General features: G+C 41.5%; 1 protein-coding gene across 1 annotated transcript in view; it reads left to right on the top strand.

Annotated features, from left to right (window-relative positions):
- PCCB (propionyl-CoA carboxylase subunit beta) overlaps positions 1-18,640 on the top strand; it is a 91,937-nt gene that overhangs the window by 27,051 nt on the left and 46,246 nt on the right. The window contains exons 7-9 of the mRNA XM_082655247.1: positions 12,337-12,445; positions 13,710-13,830; positions 15,469-15,550. Coding sequence (XP_082511373.1) covers positions 12,337-12,445; positions 13,710-13,830; positions 15,469-15,550 — 312 coding nt within the window. The remainder of the gene's footprint in view (positions 1-12,336; positions 12,446-13,709; positions 13,831-15,468; positions 15,551-18,640) is intronic.

Raw genomic sequence — 18,640 nt, 5'->3', positions numbered from 1 at the left:
TTAACAATATTTTTATAAACATGGGATTTTTTTCCCACTTGTGTCATCTTTGGTGTTTTTCATCAAAGTTCTATAATTTTCAGTGTTTAGATCTTTCACCTCCTTGGTTAAATTTATACATAGGTATTTTGTAATGTTTGATGCTATCGTGAATGGGCAGGTTTTATTTCTTTTTCAGATATTTTCTATATAGTGTATATTTTGTACATAGTGTATAGAAATACAACTGATTTCTGTATGTTGACTTTTTGTACGCTGTATCTTTTAATCCTGTGTTTTCATCCTAAGCTATCCCATCCTCCACTTGCAGAACTTTAATTAATATCTGCATATTGGCACCACCCCCTCTTTCTTGTCCTCCGCAACTAATCATTAAGCCTTAACCATTCTACATCTTAACTATTCCATGTGTTTAATGAGAGTACAATAAAAATGCTAACAGATTCTTTCTTAAAGATCTAGACAAGTTCATATTAACAAGAAAACTACAGTGTAAGAGTAGACATTCCATGAAGGAAGTGCAATGAAAGGCTAGTCCTGCCAGGTGAGAAAATATGTTTTAAAGCTAAAATAACTAAAACTATTTGTTCAGTTTGTAAATAAATAGACCAGGGAACAGAACAGAATTGAGTAACAGGACAGAACTGAAAGATAGATCTAAATATATTTAGACATTTAATTTATGATGGAAAGGATATTGTTCTATTCAGAGTCACTGATAATGGCAGTTTCTTGTATCAAAGACACCAACGATTTCTGTATCATTAAATCCAGTTGACATTTCTCAGTCCTATCTTACTTGACCTTCCAGCAGCATTTGACCTATGTCATCACTTCTTCCTCTTTGAAACATCAGGGCACTATACTCTCTTGGTTTTCTTCTAGCAATTCTCTCATTCCCTTGGTGATCTTATCCTACCTCAAGACTTTAAATATCCATCTATGTATGTGCTGACAACTCTCAAACCTATTTCTTCAGGATGGAACGGTCTCCTGAACTCCAGGATTAAACCTTCAGTTGCCTATCAACATTTCCATTTGGGCTTTAATGGGTTTCTCATCTCTAATGAGGCCCTCCCAAAGTGCTCTCTTATAGCCTTCCCCATCTCAATAAATGGCAAGACCAGCCTTCCAGTGGCTGAGGTCGAAAACACTGACTCATTTTTCTGTTACATTCCGAGTTCAATCAGTCTAAAATCATATTTGCTCTATTTTAGGATATAATCTAAAATATAATAAAATTCCTATGTACTTCTTATTACTTACACTGCTATTACTTTGATTCAAGCACCTCACCTGGATTATTGCATAATCCTTCTAACTGGTCTTCCTGCTTCTGTCTCTGCCTCCTCTCTCAGTTAATTAAAAAATTTTAAACAATTTAAAATTTCTAATGTAATACATACTCAGGGAAGTACATAAAATACGTAAAGTTTAGCAATTATTATAAAGTACAGATCCATGTAAATGACACCCAGATCAAGAAATGGCCCTCCAAGAGCCTGCCCCCATTACCCTCATAATGAGTATTGTCTCCATCCATCCTGTCTAGAAGTATTTGTCTCAACTTTTATGGTAATTTTAAAATTTGCTTTGCTCTACAGTTTAAAATTTTAATTATGCCTCACTAAACAATGGGGTTAATGCTGCCTATTTTACCTTTAATGTAAAGTGAAACATAATATGCATTCTTTTGTGCGTGACTGTGACGCATGTTTATAAGATTTATCCATGTTCTTTGTAAATGTAGTTCATTTTAGTAGCTGTGTAGTATATTATCTTAAGATCCTCATCCTTTCTACTGTTGATGGATATTTGTGTTTCAAGATTTTTGTCATTGCAAATGATTCTGATATAAGCATTCTTATACATGTATGTTGGTGCATACATATTTCAGTTTCTCAAGGTGGGGCAATGTTAGGTCATAGGATATACATGTCTTCAGCTTTTCTATGTAATGCCTGTTTGCTGAAGAAGTTGCAGCAATTTACACTTCTACTAGCAGTGTGTGAGAATTTCACTTGTTCTACATCCGTGCCAGCACTTTTATTGACATAATTTAATTATGCCAGTTTGCATGTGGTGTGATCTCTCTTTTTTTTTCTGTTTTGTTTTTAATTTTAATTTTATTTATTTTGGCTGCATTGGGTCTTTGTTGCTGCACGCGGGCTTTCTCTAGTTGCAGTGAGCGGGGGCTACTCTTCGTTGCAGTGCGCGGGCTTCTCACTTCGGTAGCTTCTCTTGTTGTGGAGCATGGGCTCTAAGCACGCAGGCTTCAGTAGTTGTAGCTTGTGGGCTCAGTAGTTGTTGTGCACAGGCTCAGTCGTTATGACACACTGGCTTAGTTGCTCCGCGGCATGTGGGATCTTCCCGGACCAGGGCTCGAACCCGTGTCTCCTGCATTGGCAGGCGGATTCTTAACCACTGCACCACCAGGGAAGCCCTCTCATTGTTTTAATCTGCATTTCCATGACTAGTGAGGTTAAACACCTTTTCATATGTTTCTTTTTTCTTTTTTTTTTTTGGTTGTGCTGCACAGCTTGCGGGATCTTAGCTCCCTGACCAGGGATTGAACCTGGGCCTCAGCAGTGAAAGCGCTGAGTCCTAACCATTGGATCGCCAGGGAATTCCCTCATGTTTCTTTCATGGCATGGCTGTTCATCTATTTTACCCATTTTTAAAAATTGAGGTTTTTGTTTTCTTCTTACTGATTTTTAGCAGTTCTTTGTATATACTGGATGTAAGTTCTTTATCAGTTATATATATTGCACCTGTCTTCTCCCACTCTGTGACTTCAGTTTTTTCTTCTCAATGCTATCCTTTGAGCAGAATTTTTAGAAAATCTTTTTATCTTGAAATTTCAAATTTACAGAATTCTGAACTGTTTGAGAGTGGGTTATATATATCATGTCCCTTTACCTTTTTAATGCTTCAGTATATAATTCTTTTTTAAAAATTAATTAATTAATTAATTAATTAGACTGTGCTGGGTCTTAGTTGCGGCATGCAGGATCTTCAGTGCCGCTTGTGGGATCTTTGCTGTGGCATGCTGGATCTTTAGTTGTGGCATGCAAACTCTTAGTTGTGGCATGCAAACTCTTAGTTGTGGCATGTGAACTCTTAGTTGCAGCATGTGGAATCTAGTTCCCTGACCAGGGATTGAACCTGGGCCCCCTGCATTGTGAGTGTGGAGTTTTAGCCACTGGGCTGCTAGGGAAGTCCCCAGTATATAAGGATGTTTTCTTACATAACCAGTTGTTAAACTCCAGAAGTTTAACACTGATACAGTACGTTTTAAAAAAAATTGTAGAATATACATAAGAAATGGTTAAGTGGTAAGATTTAAGTTACAGTTCTGTGGCCTTAGGTACCTTTACATTTTTTGTGCAACCATCGTCACCAGTCATCTCCAGAACTTTTTCATCTACCCCAGTTGAAGCTCTGTACTCATTAAACATTAGTTCTCCATTCCCTACTCCCAGCCCCTTTCTGTTGTGGAATTTGTGGACTCATACAATATTTGTCCATTTGTGACTGGCTTATTTCACTTAGCATAATGTCTTCAAGGTTCATCCATATGGTACCATGTGTCAGAACTGCCTTCCGTTTTTTTTTTTTTTTTTTAACATCTTTATTGGGGTATAATTGCTTTACAATGGTGTGTTAGTTTCTGCTTCACAACAAAGTGAATCAGTTATACATATACATATGTTCCCATATCTCTTCCCTCTTGCGTCTCCCTCCCTCCCACCCTCCCTATCCCACCCCTCCAGGCCGTCACAAAGCACCGAGCCAATATCCCTGTGCCATGCGGCTGCTTCCCACTAGCTATCTACCTTACTACGTTTGTTAGTGTGTATATGTCCATGACTCTCTCTCGCCCCGTCACAGCTCACCCTTCCCCCTCCCCATAACCTCAAGTCCGTTCTCTAGGAGGTCTGCGTCTTTATTCCTGCCTTACCCCTAGGTTCTTCATGACATTTTTTTTTTCTTAAATTCCATATATATGTGTTAGCATACGGTATTTGTCTTTTTCTTTCTGACTTACTTCACTGTGTATGACAGACTCTAGGTCTATCCACCTCATTATAAATAGCTCAATTTCGTTTCTTTTTATGGCTGAGTAATATTCCATTGTATATATGTGTCACATCTTCTTTATCCATTCATCCGATGATGGGCACTTAGGTTGTTTCCATCTCCGGGCTATTGTAAATAGAGCTGCAATGAACATTTTGGTACATGACTCTTTTTGAATTTCGGTTTTCTCAGGGTATATGCCCAGTAGTGGGATTGCTGGGTCATATGGTAGTTCTATTTGTAGTTTTTTAAGGAACCTCCATACTGTTCTCCATAGTGGCTGAACCAATTCACATTCCCACCAGCAGTGCAAGAGGGTTCCCTTTTCTCCACACCCTCTCCAGCATTTATTGTTTCTAGATTTTTTGATGATGGCCATTCTGACTGGTGTGAGATGATATCTCATTGTAGTTTTGATTTGCATTTCTCTAATGATTAATGATGTTGAGCATTCTTTCATGTGTTTGTTGGCAGTCTGTATATCTTCTTTGGAGAAATGTCTATTTAGGTCTTCTGCCCATTTTTGGATTGGGTTGTTTGTTTTTTTGTTATTGAGCTGCATGAGCTGCTTGTAAATTTTGGAGATTAATCCTTTGTCAGTTGCTTCATTTGCAAATATTTTCTCCCATTCTGAGGGTTGTCTTTTGGTCTTGTTTATGGTTTCCTTTGCTGTGCAAAAGCTTTGAAGTTTCCTAGAGTAATGAAAACTGCCTTCCGTTTTGAGACTGATTATGCTGTAATAAACGTTGGTGTACATGTATCTGTTTGAATCCCTGTTTTCAGTTCTTTTAGGCATACACGTAGGAGTGGAGTTACTGGGTATTTTGGTAATTCTGTTTAATATTTTGAAGAAGCATCATACCGTTTTCCACAGTGGCTGCACCATTTTACATTCCCACCAGCAATGCACAAAGGGTTCCAATTTCTCTACATCCTTGCCAACGTTTGTTTTCTGTTTTGATAATAGCTATCCTAATGTGTGTGAAGTGGTATCTCACTGTGGTTTTCATTTATATTTCCCAAATGATTAGTGATGTTGAGCCTCTTTTCATATTATTTGCCATTGGTGTATCTTTTTTGGAGACATGTCTATGCAAGTCTTCGGTTCATTTTTTGATTGAATCATTTTATTGTTGTTGTTGAGTTGTAGGAGTTCTTCATATATTCTGATATTAACTCCTTATCAGATCATGATTTGAAAATATTTTCTCCCATTCTGTGGACTGCCTTTTCATTCTGTTAGTGTTCTTTGCACAGAAGATTTTAATTTTGATGAAGTCCAGTTTGTCTACTTTTGTAATCTCTGCTATTGTTATCATACCCAAGAAATCTTGCCAAATCCAGTGTCACATACTTTCCCTGTATGTTTCCTTCTAAGTTTTGTAGTTTTAGCTCTTATGTTTAGTCTTTTGATCCATTTTGAGTTAATTTTTGTATATGATGTAACATAGGGTCAACTTCATGTTTTTGCACGTGGATATCCAGTTTTCCTAGCACTGTTTTTTTTCTTTTCCATTATAGTTTATTACAGGGTATTGAATATAGTTCCCTGTGCTATACAGTAGGTCCTTGTTGTCCTATTTTATATATAGTAGCGTGTATCTGTCAATCCCAAACTCCTAATTTATTATAACCATAAGTTTGTTTTCTATGTCTGGGAGTCTGTTTTTGTTTTGTAAATAAGTTCATTTGTATCGTATTTTAGATTCCATATATAAGTGATATCATATGATATTTGTCTTTTTCTTTCTGACTTGGTTCAGTTAATATGATAATCTCTAGGTCCATGCATGTTGCTGCATGGCATTATTTCATTCTTTTTTATGGCTGAGTAGTATTCCATTGTATATATATACCCATCTTTATCCATTCATCTGTTGATGGACATTTAGGTTGGTTCCATGTCTTGGCTATTGTAAATAGTGCTATAAATATGAATACTGAGGTGCACCTATCTTTTTTGAATTAGAGTTTTCCTGGATATATGCCCAGGAGTGGGATCCGGCACCATTTGTTGAAAAGACTGTTCTTTCTTCATTGAATGGTCTAAGTATCATTGTTGAAAACCATTTGACCAGGTATGGAAGGGTTTATTTCTGGGCTCTCTATTCTGTTCCATTGGTCTATATGTCTGTCTTTATGCCAGTACCACACTGTTTTGATTTCTGTAGCTTTTTAATAGGTTTTGAAGTCAGGAAGACCTCCAACCTTGTTCTGTTTCAGAATTGTTTTGGCTGTACACAGAGTCCCCTGAGATTCCACATCAACTTTAGGATGGATTTTTCTATTTCTGCAAAAATGTCATTGAGATTTTGTTAGGGATGATGTTGAATCTGTACATTGCTTTTGGTAGTTTTTACATCTTAACAGTATTGAGTCTTTGAATCCATAAATGGAAGATATCTTTTCCATTATGTCTTATTTAATTTCTTTCAGAAATGTTTTATAATTTTCACTGTACAAGTTTTTTTTGCCTTTTTGGCTAAGTTATACCTAAGTACTTTATCCTTTTAGAAACTATTGTAAATGAAATTGTTTTTGTAACTTCCTTTTCAGATTGGTCATTGTTAGCGTACAGAAATGCAACTGATTTTGGTGTGTTAATTTTGTATCCTGCAACTTAATTTGTTTATTCTAACTTTGTGCGTGTGTGGAATCTTTGGGGTTATCTACATATAAAATCCATGTCATCTGCAAACAGATAATTTTACTTCTTCCTTTCTGATTCGGGTGCCTTTTTCTTTTTCTTGACTAATTGCTCTGGCTAGGATTTCCAATACTGTGTTGAATGGAAGTGGAGAAAGCGGGCATCCTTGCCTTGTCCCTGATCTTAGAGGAAAAGCTTCCAGTCTTTAACCATTGAGTATAATGTTAGCTGTGGGTTTTTCATATGTGGCCTTAACCATGTTGAAGTAGTTTCTTTCTAGTTTTCTGAGTACGTTTACCATGAAAGAGTATTGAATTTTGTCATGCTTTTTCTGCATTGCGATGATCATGTAATTTTTTCCTTTTGTTCTTTTAATGTGGTGTATTGATATTGGTGTGCTCAACCATCCTGGCATTTCAGGAAAGAATTCCTCTTGGTCTTGGTGTATAATTCCTTATAAAATGTTGAATTAGATCTGCTAGTATTTTGTTGAGCATTTTTGCATCAATATTTATATGGGATATTGATGTGTACTTTTCTTGTAGTGGCTTTGTCTGGCTTTGGTATTAAGGTAATGCTGGGTCTCAGAATGAATTAGGAGGTATTTCCTTCTCTTTAATTTTTTGGGAAGAGCTTGAGAAGGATTGGTGTTTAATCTTTCTTAAAATGTTTGGTAGAATTCACTGGTGAAGCCATTTGGTCTTGGGCTTTTCTTTGGGAGGTTTTTGATTACTGATTCAGCCTCCTTACTAGTTACAGGTCTATTCAGATTTTCTATTTTTTCATGATTCAGTCTTGGTGGTAGGTTGTGTGTTTCTAGGAATTTGTCCATATCATCCAGGTTATCCAATTTGTTATATAGAATTGTTCATAGTACTCCTATAATCTTTTTATTTCTGTGGAATTGGTAGTGATGTCCCCACTTTCATTTCTGATCTTAGTAATTTGAGTCTATTTTTTCTTAATCCATCTAGCTAAATATTTGTCAATTTTATTGATCTTTTTGAGGAGCCAAGTTCTGGTTTTACTGATTTTTTTGTCTCCCTCTTATTTTTCTATTTTTCATTATCTCGGCTCTAATCTTTATTTTCTTTCTTTTGCTAACTTTGGGTTTAGTTCTTTTTCTTTTCTTTTCTTTTTTGTTCAGTTCCTTAAGGTATAAAGTTAGGTTGAGAACTTTCTTTTTTTTTTTTATGCTTATTGATTTTTTTGGCTGCATTGGGTCTTCATTGCTATGCACAGGCTTTCTCTAGTTGCGGTGAGTGCGGGCTACTCTTTGTTGCGGTGCGTGGGCTTCTCATTTTGGTGGCTTCTCTTGTTGTAGAACATGGACTTTCAGTGCACAGGGTTCAGAGGTTGTGGCACATAGGCTCAGTAGTTGTGGCTCACAGGCTCCAGAGCGCAGGCTCAGTAGTTGTGGTGCACAGGCTTAGTTGCTCGGGGGCATGTGGGATCTTCCCGGACCAGGGCTCCAACCTGTGTCCCCTGCATTGGCAGGCAGATTCTTAACCACTGAGCCATGACGTAAGCCCTGAGAACTTACTTTCTTATTGTGTTTAACAGCTTTAAATTCCCCTCTTAGCACTGTTTTTGCTGCATCTAGTAAGTTTTTGTATGTTTTCATTTCTCAATATTTTCTAATTTCCCTTGATTTCATCTTTGGTCCATTGGCTGTTTTAAGAGTGTGATGTTTGAGACTTCCCTGGTGGTGCAGTGGTTAAGAATCCACCTGCCAGTGCAGGTGACACGGGTTCGAGCCCTGGTCCTGGAAGATCCCACATGCCGCGGAGCAACTAAGCCCGTGCGCCACAACTACTGAGCTTGGGCTCTAGAGCCTGCAAGCTACAACTACTGAGCCTGTGCGCCACAGCAACTGAAGCCCACGTGTCTAGAGCCTGTGCTCTGCAATAAGAGAAGTCACTGCAATGAGGAGCCTGCGCACCACAGCGAAGAGTAGCCCCCACTCACCGCAGGTAGAGAAAGTCCATGCGCAGCAAGGAAGACCCAACACAGCCAAAAATAAATAAATTTATGAAAAAAAAGTGTGATGTTTAATTTCCACATTTTTGTAAGTTTCCAGTTTTTTTGTTTCTAGTTTCATTCCATTGCGATCAAACAAGATAGTTTGTATGATTTCAATCTTTTTAAATTTATTAAGGCTTGTTTCACATATGCCTAACATGTAGTCTATCTGATATAATACTGTTGTCTACTCTACCATCTAGATTACAGTTTGGTCACTTGTCCCAAAAATGTCCTTAATGGCATTTTCTTTCTCCAGTACAGGATCCATTTCAGGATCACATATTGCATTTAGTTGTCATGTTGCATTAATTTCCTTTACTCTGTGACAATTCCTCAGACGCTTTGTCATGACATTTTGAAGACTACAGAATGAATTATTTCATAGATTGTTGCTCAATTTGGGTTTATCTGGTATTTCCTCACGATCAGAATCAGATTAGGTAGCCCAGCCTCTCTACTACATTAGTGATGTTGTATCCTGCTCAAATGATCACATCTGGAGACAAGTGATGGCCATCTGCCCTTCACTGGTGACATTAATTTGATCATTGTTGAAGTGTTGTCTGGTTTCTCCACTATGTAGTTACCATTTTTTCTTTGTAACTGATACTCACTGGGGAGTTGCTTTGAGACCATACAAGTATGCTGTTCCACATTATACTTTTTGCCTTGATTTAGTATCTATTGATGATTCTTGTCCAAACCAATCTTTACAAGATGGTTATTTTCCAGCTCCACCACTTGCTTCATATCAGTTGGTGATCTACTCTAAGGAAGAGCCCTGCTTTTCTTGGGCATTTGTTTATTTCATTGACTTAATATGGGTTCATGGATTCCCTATTTTACTCAATGGTTTATATTCCATTACAGTACTATCATTATTTTGATGCTCAAATTGTCCTTCTTTTAGCCAATGGGTGTCCCTGTAAGCTGGCTTCTGTGCTCTTTTGATAGGAGAACGAATGTCAAATGTATACTTTATGGGTAGTGTGTTTTAGTTCTTGAACTTTTTCCTACCCTGAAGTCAGGAAGATACTTTCTATTTTCTAAATGTTTTATTATTTTGCCTTTTATGTTTGCATCTAAAGTTGGGGTTGATTTTTACACATAGTATGCAATAGAGGCTAGTTTAATGCTTTAAAAATTTTTTTTCCAGTATAGACACCTAGTTGACCTAGAGCCTTTTATTGAAAAGAACAATCTTTCCTGCTCTGTGATGTCATTTATATTGTGAATCAAGCGTCCATATATCGAGTGTTTCACTGAGCTTTCTTGGTCTGTTTGCTTATCTCTGTGCCAGTCAGTACCATACTATCAATTACAATGGCTTTACGACAAATGCTGATACCTGGTACAGCAAGTTGTCCTTCCGTAGTTTCTTTAAGTGGTATGGATATGGGATATTCTTGACCCTTTGCATTTCCACAATTTTTTTTTTTTACAACTTTGAGATATAATTGATGTATGGTGAACTGCACACACTTTAAGTTGTGCAATTAGAGCTTTGATGCATGTATACAACCATGGAGCCATGACCACAATTAAGATAATGAACATAACCATCACTTCCCAAAGTTTCCTCATGTGTTGTTGTAACTCATTCTTTCCTACCTCCCAGCCCTGTCTTTAGGTAACTGTTCATCTGCTTTTTTTTTTAAATTAAAAAAAATTTTTTTAATTTTATTTTTGGCTGTGTTGGGTCTTTGTTGCTGCATGCGGGCTTTCTCTGGCTGTGGCGAGCGGGGGCTTCTGTAGTTGGCGGCTAGTGGGGGCTACTCTTTGTTGCGGTGCACAGGCTTCTCATTGCAGTGGCTTCTCTTGCTGTGGAGCACGGGCTCTAGGTGCACGGGCTTCGGTAGTTGCAGCATATGGGCTCAGTAGTTGTGGTGCATGGGCTTAGTTGCTCTGTGGCATGTGGGATCTTCCTGGACCAGGGATCGAACCCATGTCCCCTGCATTGGCAGGCGGATTCTTAACCACTGTGCCACCAGGGAAGCCCTCATCTACTTTTTATCACACAGGATTAATTTGCATTTTCTAGAATGTTATATAAACAGAACCATACAAAAATGACATTTTGTATGTACAAAATATATACAAAAAGTATGTACTCTTTTTTTTTTTTTTTTTTTACGGGGCTGGTTGCTTTCACTTAGGATAATTATTTTGAGATTCACTTGTTGATGGAATTGGGCTGTTTCTAGTTTTTTTGTTTTTGGCTGTGTTAGGTCTTTGTTGCTGCACGCACGCGTTCTCTAGTTGCAGTGAGCGGGGGCTACTCTTTGTTGTAGCGCGTGGTCTTCTCATTGTGGTGGCTTCTCTTGCTGCAGAGCACAGGCTTCAGGCACGTGGGCTTCAGTAGTTGCAGCACTCAGGCTCAGTAGTTGTGGCATGCAGGCTCTAGATCATAGGCTCAGTAGTTGTGGTGCACGGGCTTAGTTGCTCAGGCATGTGGAATCTTCACGGACCAGTGGTTGAACCCGTGTCCCCCGCATTGGCAGGCAGATTCTTAACCACTGCGCCACCAGGGAAGTGTCTGTTTCTAGTTTTTGATTGTTACAAGTAATGCTCTTATGAACATTTGTTTGAGTCTTTGTGTGGAGTGGGGAAGATAGACCTCTCTAGCTAGGCCATTCTAGCAAGATTCCAAACCAAGGAGCCATAAAATAAAAACTGATACAACACAGATAATAGCCTAAGGACTAATGTCCTTAGTATATAAAAACAACTATCTAGTAGGAGAATGGGCAAAGAACATGAACAATGAGCTGACAGAGATGATTGTAGTAAGATACTTATTGCAGCATTGCTTGTTATAAGTAAAACACTGGCAACGGTCTAAAGGACCATCAGTAGGTGGCAGTTAAGTAAGTTGCGATACATATCCTACTATACTGATACGGAATAATCTTCAAGAAGTTTGAGAACAGTGTGTGTAGGACAATGTGCTAGAGAGAAAATAAGAGGGAAAAATATATAAATGCTCATATGCATGGATGTCAGAGAAACTGACAGTGGTCGCCTTTGGGGATGGAAATTAGAGGGCTGGAAATAAGGGCTTGCATGTAGACTTACTTTCTACTGTATCTCCTATTCTGATTAAATTTTTTACAATATGTCTTTATTATCTTTAAGTTAGAAACTAAAAATTAAAGCCTGTCACTCTCTCAGAACACCAAACATTGATTTTCATTGTCTCCAGATGGCTTCACTTAAAGTGACCGATTAATTTTAGGCAAGCTGCACACTATCACAGTGCCTCAGTTTCCTGATCTGTAAATGGGGTGATAATAGTACCTAGGCTTTAATGACACAATCCCATGAAATGCTTAGAAAAATTCTTGGTGTGCAGCAAGCTCTGAATAAGGGTCACCTGTTAGGGTGTTCTACAGATGAATGACTGGTAGCCACACTGCAGGCCATTTTGCTGAGAGAGAACCAGGCAATGAAGATTTTTTGATAGAGAGTGAGGCAGGGAAAACGTGGGTCTTTCGTTTGGGTACGCATCTGTGAGCTGTGTCCTAACCTGGTTTTGCGAGTTCTGGTGCTCTGAGATTGAACTTTCTGAAATTCTCTGGTTTCAGGACACCTCCTACTTGTTCATCACTGGCCCTGATGTTGTGAAGTCTGTCACCAATGAGGACGTTACCCAGGAGGAGCTCGGGGGCGCCAGGACCCACACCACCATGTCAGGTTAGAGGCCTCGAAGCTTACCTTACTGTTGTCAGACACTGAGAAGAGGAATTGCTAGAAGTGACAGTCTGTACAGATATCACTTCATCGACAGAATTTCTTTGAATAGACTGTAGTGTCATGTATTGTCTACAGATATAGTAATAAAGGTGGATTTATATCTCAAACTCGTTAAATTAAATTACAGGCTACTACTAATGCTTTCATAGTCTTTGAAATTTTTGAGCAAATTAGAATGATGGTTACAAGAATTATGATTCATAAAAGTATGTGTGCTGTGGAAAAAGTAGCACAGGGTAAAGGGGGTTGGGATTGTTGCAGTTTTAATGAGGGTGGTAAGGACAGGCCTCACTGGGCAATAATTGAGCAGATTTGAAGGAGTGGACTGAGTGCATACCTAGGGGAGAAGCATCGCAGGCAGAGGCTTCTGAGGAAGGAGAGGGGCTGGTGTGCTCGGTGAGTGGCGAGGAGGGTGGTTGGGTTAGGGACATGACATTATTTGACTTTAAAAGCTCAGTTGGGCTGCCTGGTAGAGAAGAGACTCTGGGGGCAGCGGTAGAAGCAGGGAGTCCGGTGGGGTGAACCTGAGAGGGAGTTTCCTGCCCCACTTTCTCTATCATGTCTATGGCCCTGTTTGGCTCTTCTGTGATTTCAGAGTGTTCTTGAGGAATGATGGCTTGATTCCTTACCACGTGGTTCCCCTTCTTTCCTCCTTTGTTCTGCCATTGCTGAGTACCATGACATGTGCCAGCCGTTTTCCTTTTATTTTTTATTGTCCAGTTTCTTGAGTGTTAATGGACATATAACCAGGCATTATTCCAGTTGCTGGGCTGCAGTGATAAGACAGGCCTAGCCTCTACCCCGTTGGAGCTGATACTCTCGGGGAGATGTCAGGCAGTAAACAGGGAAATAGGTGCTGCAGGGAAAAGTGTGACGAGAATTCCCACCTGGTCCAGGGATGGAGAGTGAGGGGTGTGGGGAAAGTTGTGCTCTGGAGAGGGGCAGGGAAAGCCTCAGCAAATAGGCGACACTAGGTCAAAGACCTGGATAATGAAAGGAGTGACCCTTGCAGAGAGAACAGGCTGCATGGACTGAGGGTCAGCCTGAAGGTGTGTGGTGTGGTACCATCCTCAGTGGAGGGGGCGGCGACAGGGCTGTCGGCACAGTCTGCTGCAGACCTGCCCTAGAGGGGGCAGGTGGGCATGAAGCTGCATCTCTGGGCTGACAGGTGCCCTGGCCCATTATATACTCCCTGTTTTCTCAGGCGTGGCCCACAGAGCTTTTGAAAACGACGTGGATGCATTGTGTAATCTCCGGGAGTTCTTCAACTACTTGCCTCTCAGCAATCAGGACCCCGCCCCCGTCCTTGAGTGCCATGATCCCAGGTGAGTTGCAGGCCGGAGCTCCTCTCGTTTTGCAGGTTGGCTTGTCCTTCTCTGGCCCGTGTGCCCTGGCGGGACCTCCAGGGTCTGCCCTGGTGGGCAGCTTGGAGTAGATTGTGCAGTGGAGTCAGGTGTAGGCATGGTGGTGGCATGTGTGGGTATAGGAGCCACAAAGGATTTTATTTACTTATTTAAAAAGAAATTAAAAAAAAATCTTCTGGCCATGCTGTGTGGCATGCGGGATCTTAGTTCCCCCACCAGGGATCAAATCCTTCCCCCCCTGCAGTGGAAGCTTAGACAGAGTCTTAACCACTGGACTGCCAGGGAAATCCCAAGATATTTTATTTTTATTCACGTTTTTCCTCTCTCTAATATCTGACAAGTAGCTTGGGAGTAAAAAGTGGCCAAAAAAAATATTATTTCTGAGCCTTTGTCCAGAATTGAGATATATATATATGTGTATATGTGTGTATATATATATATATATTTTGTCTTAACATGAAATAAATCAATGTGAAATGATTCAGACAGCATGCCCTTTAGGAAATGTGCTTATGCACACCTGCTTGTGGCCAGAAGCTGGGACATTCCTGGGGAAGGGTGTGTTGCTGACCACCTAGTGAAGACCTTCTTTCCTTCTTGCTCTTCCGGCCACTGCCTGATGTGGGGAGCACCGCAGAATAAGCCAGAAGCCCAGCTGGGGAACTATAGCTCCAGACCACTGGCTGCTGTCTTCTCCATTTTGTTTCCTCTCTGATTTTGAAGCACTCACTTGGCCTGCAATACTTCTGCAGAAAGACTTGAAATTGTGTCCCTCAGGAAGAAGCCATCCCTTGGGAAGAAGCCGTTTGCAGACACTGCCCTGGGCTTCTACTTATGGGGCCATGTCTGGGCCAGGGATGCTTCTCAGAAGTCATGTCCAGGGCCACTTCTTGTCTGCCTCTGCCTCACTCCTCAGGGGATACAATCAGCGGCCCACTGTGTGTAGTCATGAGAGGGAGGGTGGTCACAAGGCCCAGAAGTGATGGGCACAGCCTCCTTTTCCGAGCTGCTGTACTGTTTGGGGTTCTTGAAAGGTTTAGGACATCATTTGAAGGTGTTACGGTCCGAGGGCCCAGACGTGTCTGAACAGCCTGCTTTGGCCCAGCCATACCTCCTCGTCATTCAGTCCCAGGGAAGCTGTATGCATATGTGTAAATAGCACATGAAAAGTAAGGGAGGACTTTGTTACTGGGTGGGGCTCTACCCAAGACGCTGGTGCTGAGCTCTCTGGGAAGCTGGGCTTGATGCTACAGTGGCTTGTTCACTATAATGTCCTTTGGTACTCCATACAATACCTAGAATGTAGGAAGTGTTCAGAGAGGATAAATGAAGGAATCTCCACATTCAGGGGAATAAGCTCATTTTTTTTTCCTCTAAATGAAAACAGAAAGATCTTCTGGGTTAATATCAAGCTCAGATTCAGTTTAATATGGTGGCAACAAAGGCATGTATCTTTGGGGACTGCTTTGCTAGCCCAGCAGGGACAGAATCAGTCCAGCCCCCATGCTGTGTCTCCCCCATTTCCTCTCCCATTCCCCACCCACAGAAGGCAACGGGCTCTTCCATGTTGATTATATCTGCTTCTTTTTCTATCCAAAGTGACCGTCTGGTTCCTGAGCTTGATACAATTGTCCCTTTGGAATCAACGAAAGCCTACGACATGGTAGACATCATACACTCTGTAAGTGCCACATCTGTCTGTCTTGTCTGTGCTGGCTCAGCCATGTGCATGTCATTGTGCTTTGGCTCAGTGAGGAAGTGCTTTACCCACAGGCCTTACCATTGGGCAACAGAGGCAGGGCACGGGGTGGCACAGAACAAGGGCACTGAGTAGTGTGCTATGGGAAGAGCTAGTGGCTGTGGCCACCCTACTGGCTTGGACAGGCTTGGGGGCGTGGCAGTTGGGTCCGCAGAGCTCAGGGCTCTTGAGCTGGCACTCTGAGGCCTGTAGAGAAAGGGCCGTGTCTCCAGAGCCTGGAGTTGAGGCAGGATGACTCTTCATGTACCTCTGTTTGGAGCCTCATGCTCAGAGGGCATTTTTTTTTTTCTCTAGAGAAAGGAGAGTGAGTACATAAGGTGTCCTGTGACAGGGTTGAGGGGTGTGTGTGTAGGTCGGAGGAGGACGCGAGTCATTTGTACCTTTTTCTTGGTGTAGCAGGTTCCTGGGTCATTAAGTGAAGAGGACAGTGTTGGGGTGAACTGGGGGCATCTGTCCATGGCCATTGTCTCCCTCACACTTTCCTACGCGCACTGTGCTCTTAGCTCTTCTCGATTAACTGAACCCAGACGGCTCTGTGGGCGCAGCCTCTCCGGGGCCCTGGCTCTCCCAGTGACCTGTTCCTCCTCCCTGTACTGTGGGGAGTCAGCGTGAGTCAGCAGCCATGGCCGGGCTCTGCCTCTCCTCATTGCTGGATTCTTAGCCTACTGAGCACCATTTGAGCCCGCTTCTACCAGCATGCCCTCCTCTGACCTTAGCCTTCAGTACTCTCTACACCCTCACAGTTGTCCTGTCCGTCTCTCACCACCTCTGCTCCTGGACTCCCCAGCCCTCAATCATCCCGTCCTGTGGAGCCCTCTGCCCCTCCTGGCCTCTGCCTTCCTGGCCCAGCTTGGACTCTGCCATTACGCCAGATGTTAACAGCCAGGCACTGTTCTCAGTGTTGGTGCTGTATCACTCTGTGATGGACAAAAACCCTGCCTCAGCGACCTCACATTTGGGTGAGAGATTCAGAGAACAAAAGCATACGTGGCGTGGGTAGTTTTAGGTCCAAAAGTAGTGTGAAGAAGGTAAAATGGGGTCTGTGTCATCAGTGCTCCAATTCTCCTTTTGCCCTGTGGAGTCCCATCCCTGGTTCAAGGCTGCAGCCAGCCAGCCAGCCAGCCAGCCGGCCATTCATCCATCCATCCATCCATCCATCCATCCATCCATCCATCCATCCATCCATCCATCCACACACCCATCCATCCATTCATCCACTCATCCATCCAGTCACTTATTCATCCGCCCACCCATGTTGCCAGTGGGGCCTGAGCCTGCCAAGGGAAAGCCCCGGAGCCTTGCTCCAGCCTGAGCTGGGTCCTCGGTTCACCTCTCTGGTCTCCGGCTTGAATATGTGCCGTGAACCTCCCCTCAGCTCCTGTTTTTATCTTCTTCACTTTCCCTGATCGAAACCCTAACTTCCTTCTCTATTCCCCACTCTGATCAGATGACATCAGCATTTCCTTCGTGGAGAAAATTGAGAGCATCAGGTTCATCACTTTCCATAGGTGCCTGTTTCTCCCTCCCCACCGTCCCTCCGTGTCTCCCCAGGCTGAAAGAATGAGGTGCCTCACCTGGGCTCCTCACTCCATTGCTTCCTGTCTGGCATCTTGCTTTCTTGACTGGTTTAACTTCTTCTCCCTCTCTTAACTCCTTCCTCTGGGCAATAAATGTGTTTGAACATGTATGAACTTCTTGTCTGCTAAACCAAACCCGTCTTAACCTGAATCTCTGTTTAACTGACATCCACAGTCTTTTCTACCTTTTTCCTTAAACTCCTCTTGTCTCTTCTTCCTTTATTCCTCTCTGGAATCTGGCTTCTGCTTTCCTCTCTCTGTTGAATGACAGCTCTCCTAATGACCTCTCCAAATTGCTAAACTAGGGAACTAAGGGCATTAAAGAGGTATAGTTACAGAAGTAACCATTATTAAAATAAATATAAATCCTCCTAAATAACAGAAACATTTATATAGAATAGATCAAATCAATGCATCACATAGAGAAACAGACAAGCCTCCCCAGTGTTCTCTTCCAGGCACTGTTTTCCCACCAAGCCCCTGAGGGAAACTACCATCTTGACCTTTAACAGCATAAATTAGTTGTTCTTGGTTTTGTATACTATATAAATGGAATCATATAGTGTGCAGTCTTTTCTGTCTGGCTGCTTTCATTCAACGAGACGACTGAAATTCGTCCATATTGTTGTAATGCGTGTTATTCTCGTGGTTCTCCTTAGGCTTTTTTTTTTTTTTAACTTTTGAATTTTATTTTTTATACAGCAGGTTCTTATTAGTTATCCACTTTATACATATTGGTGTATACATGTCAATCCCAATGTCCCAGTTCATCCCACCAGCAACACTCCCCACCACCACTTTCCCCCCTTGGTGTCCATATGTTTGTTCTCTACATCTGTGTCTCTGTTTCTGCCCTGCAAACCTGTACCATGTACAGATGCCCTGCATCTGTACCATTTTTCTAGGTTCCACATATATGCGTTAATATACGATATTTGTTTTTCTCTTTCTGACTTACTTCACTCTGTATGACAGTCTCCAGATCCATCCACGTCTCTACAAATAACCCAATTTCGTTCCTTTTTATGGCTAATATTCCATTGTATATATGTACCACAACTTCTTTATCCATTCGCCTGTCGATGGGCATTTAGGTTGCTTCCATGACCTGACTATTGTAAATAGGGCTTCAGTGAACAGTGGGGTGCATGTGTCTTTTTCTCTGGGTATATGCCCAGTAGTGGGATTGCTGGGTCATGTGGTAATTCTGTTTTTAGTTTTTTAAGGAATCTCCATACTGTTCTCCATAGTGGCTGTATCAATTTACATTCCCACCAACAGTGCAAGAGGGTTCCCTTTTCTCCACACCCTCTCCAGCATTTGTTGTTTGTAGATTTTCTGATGATGCCCATTCTAACTGGTGTGAGGTGATACCTCATTGTAGTTTTGATTTGCATTTCTCTAATAACTAGTGATGTTGAGCAGCTTTTCATGT

This window comes from Grampus griseus (genome assembly GCF_964374135.1).
Source record: "Grampus griseus genome assembly, chromosome: 5".
NCBI classification, from domain to species: Eukaryota; Metazoa; Chordata; class Mammalia; order Artiodactyla; family Delphinidae; genus Grampus; species Grampus griseus.
The sequence above is the reverse complement of the archived record's forward strand: the minus strand, read 5'-3'. Positions and strand labels throughout refer to the sequence as shown.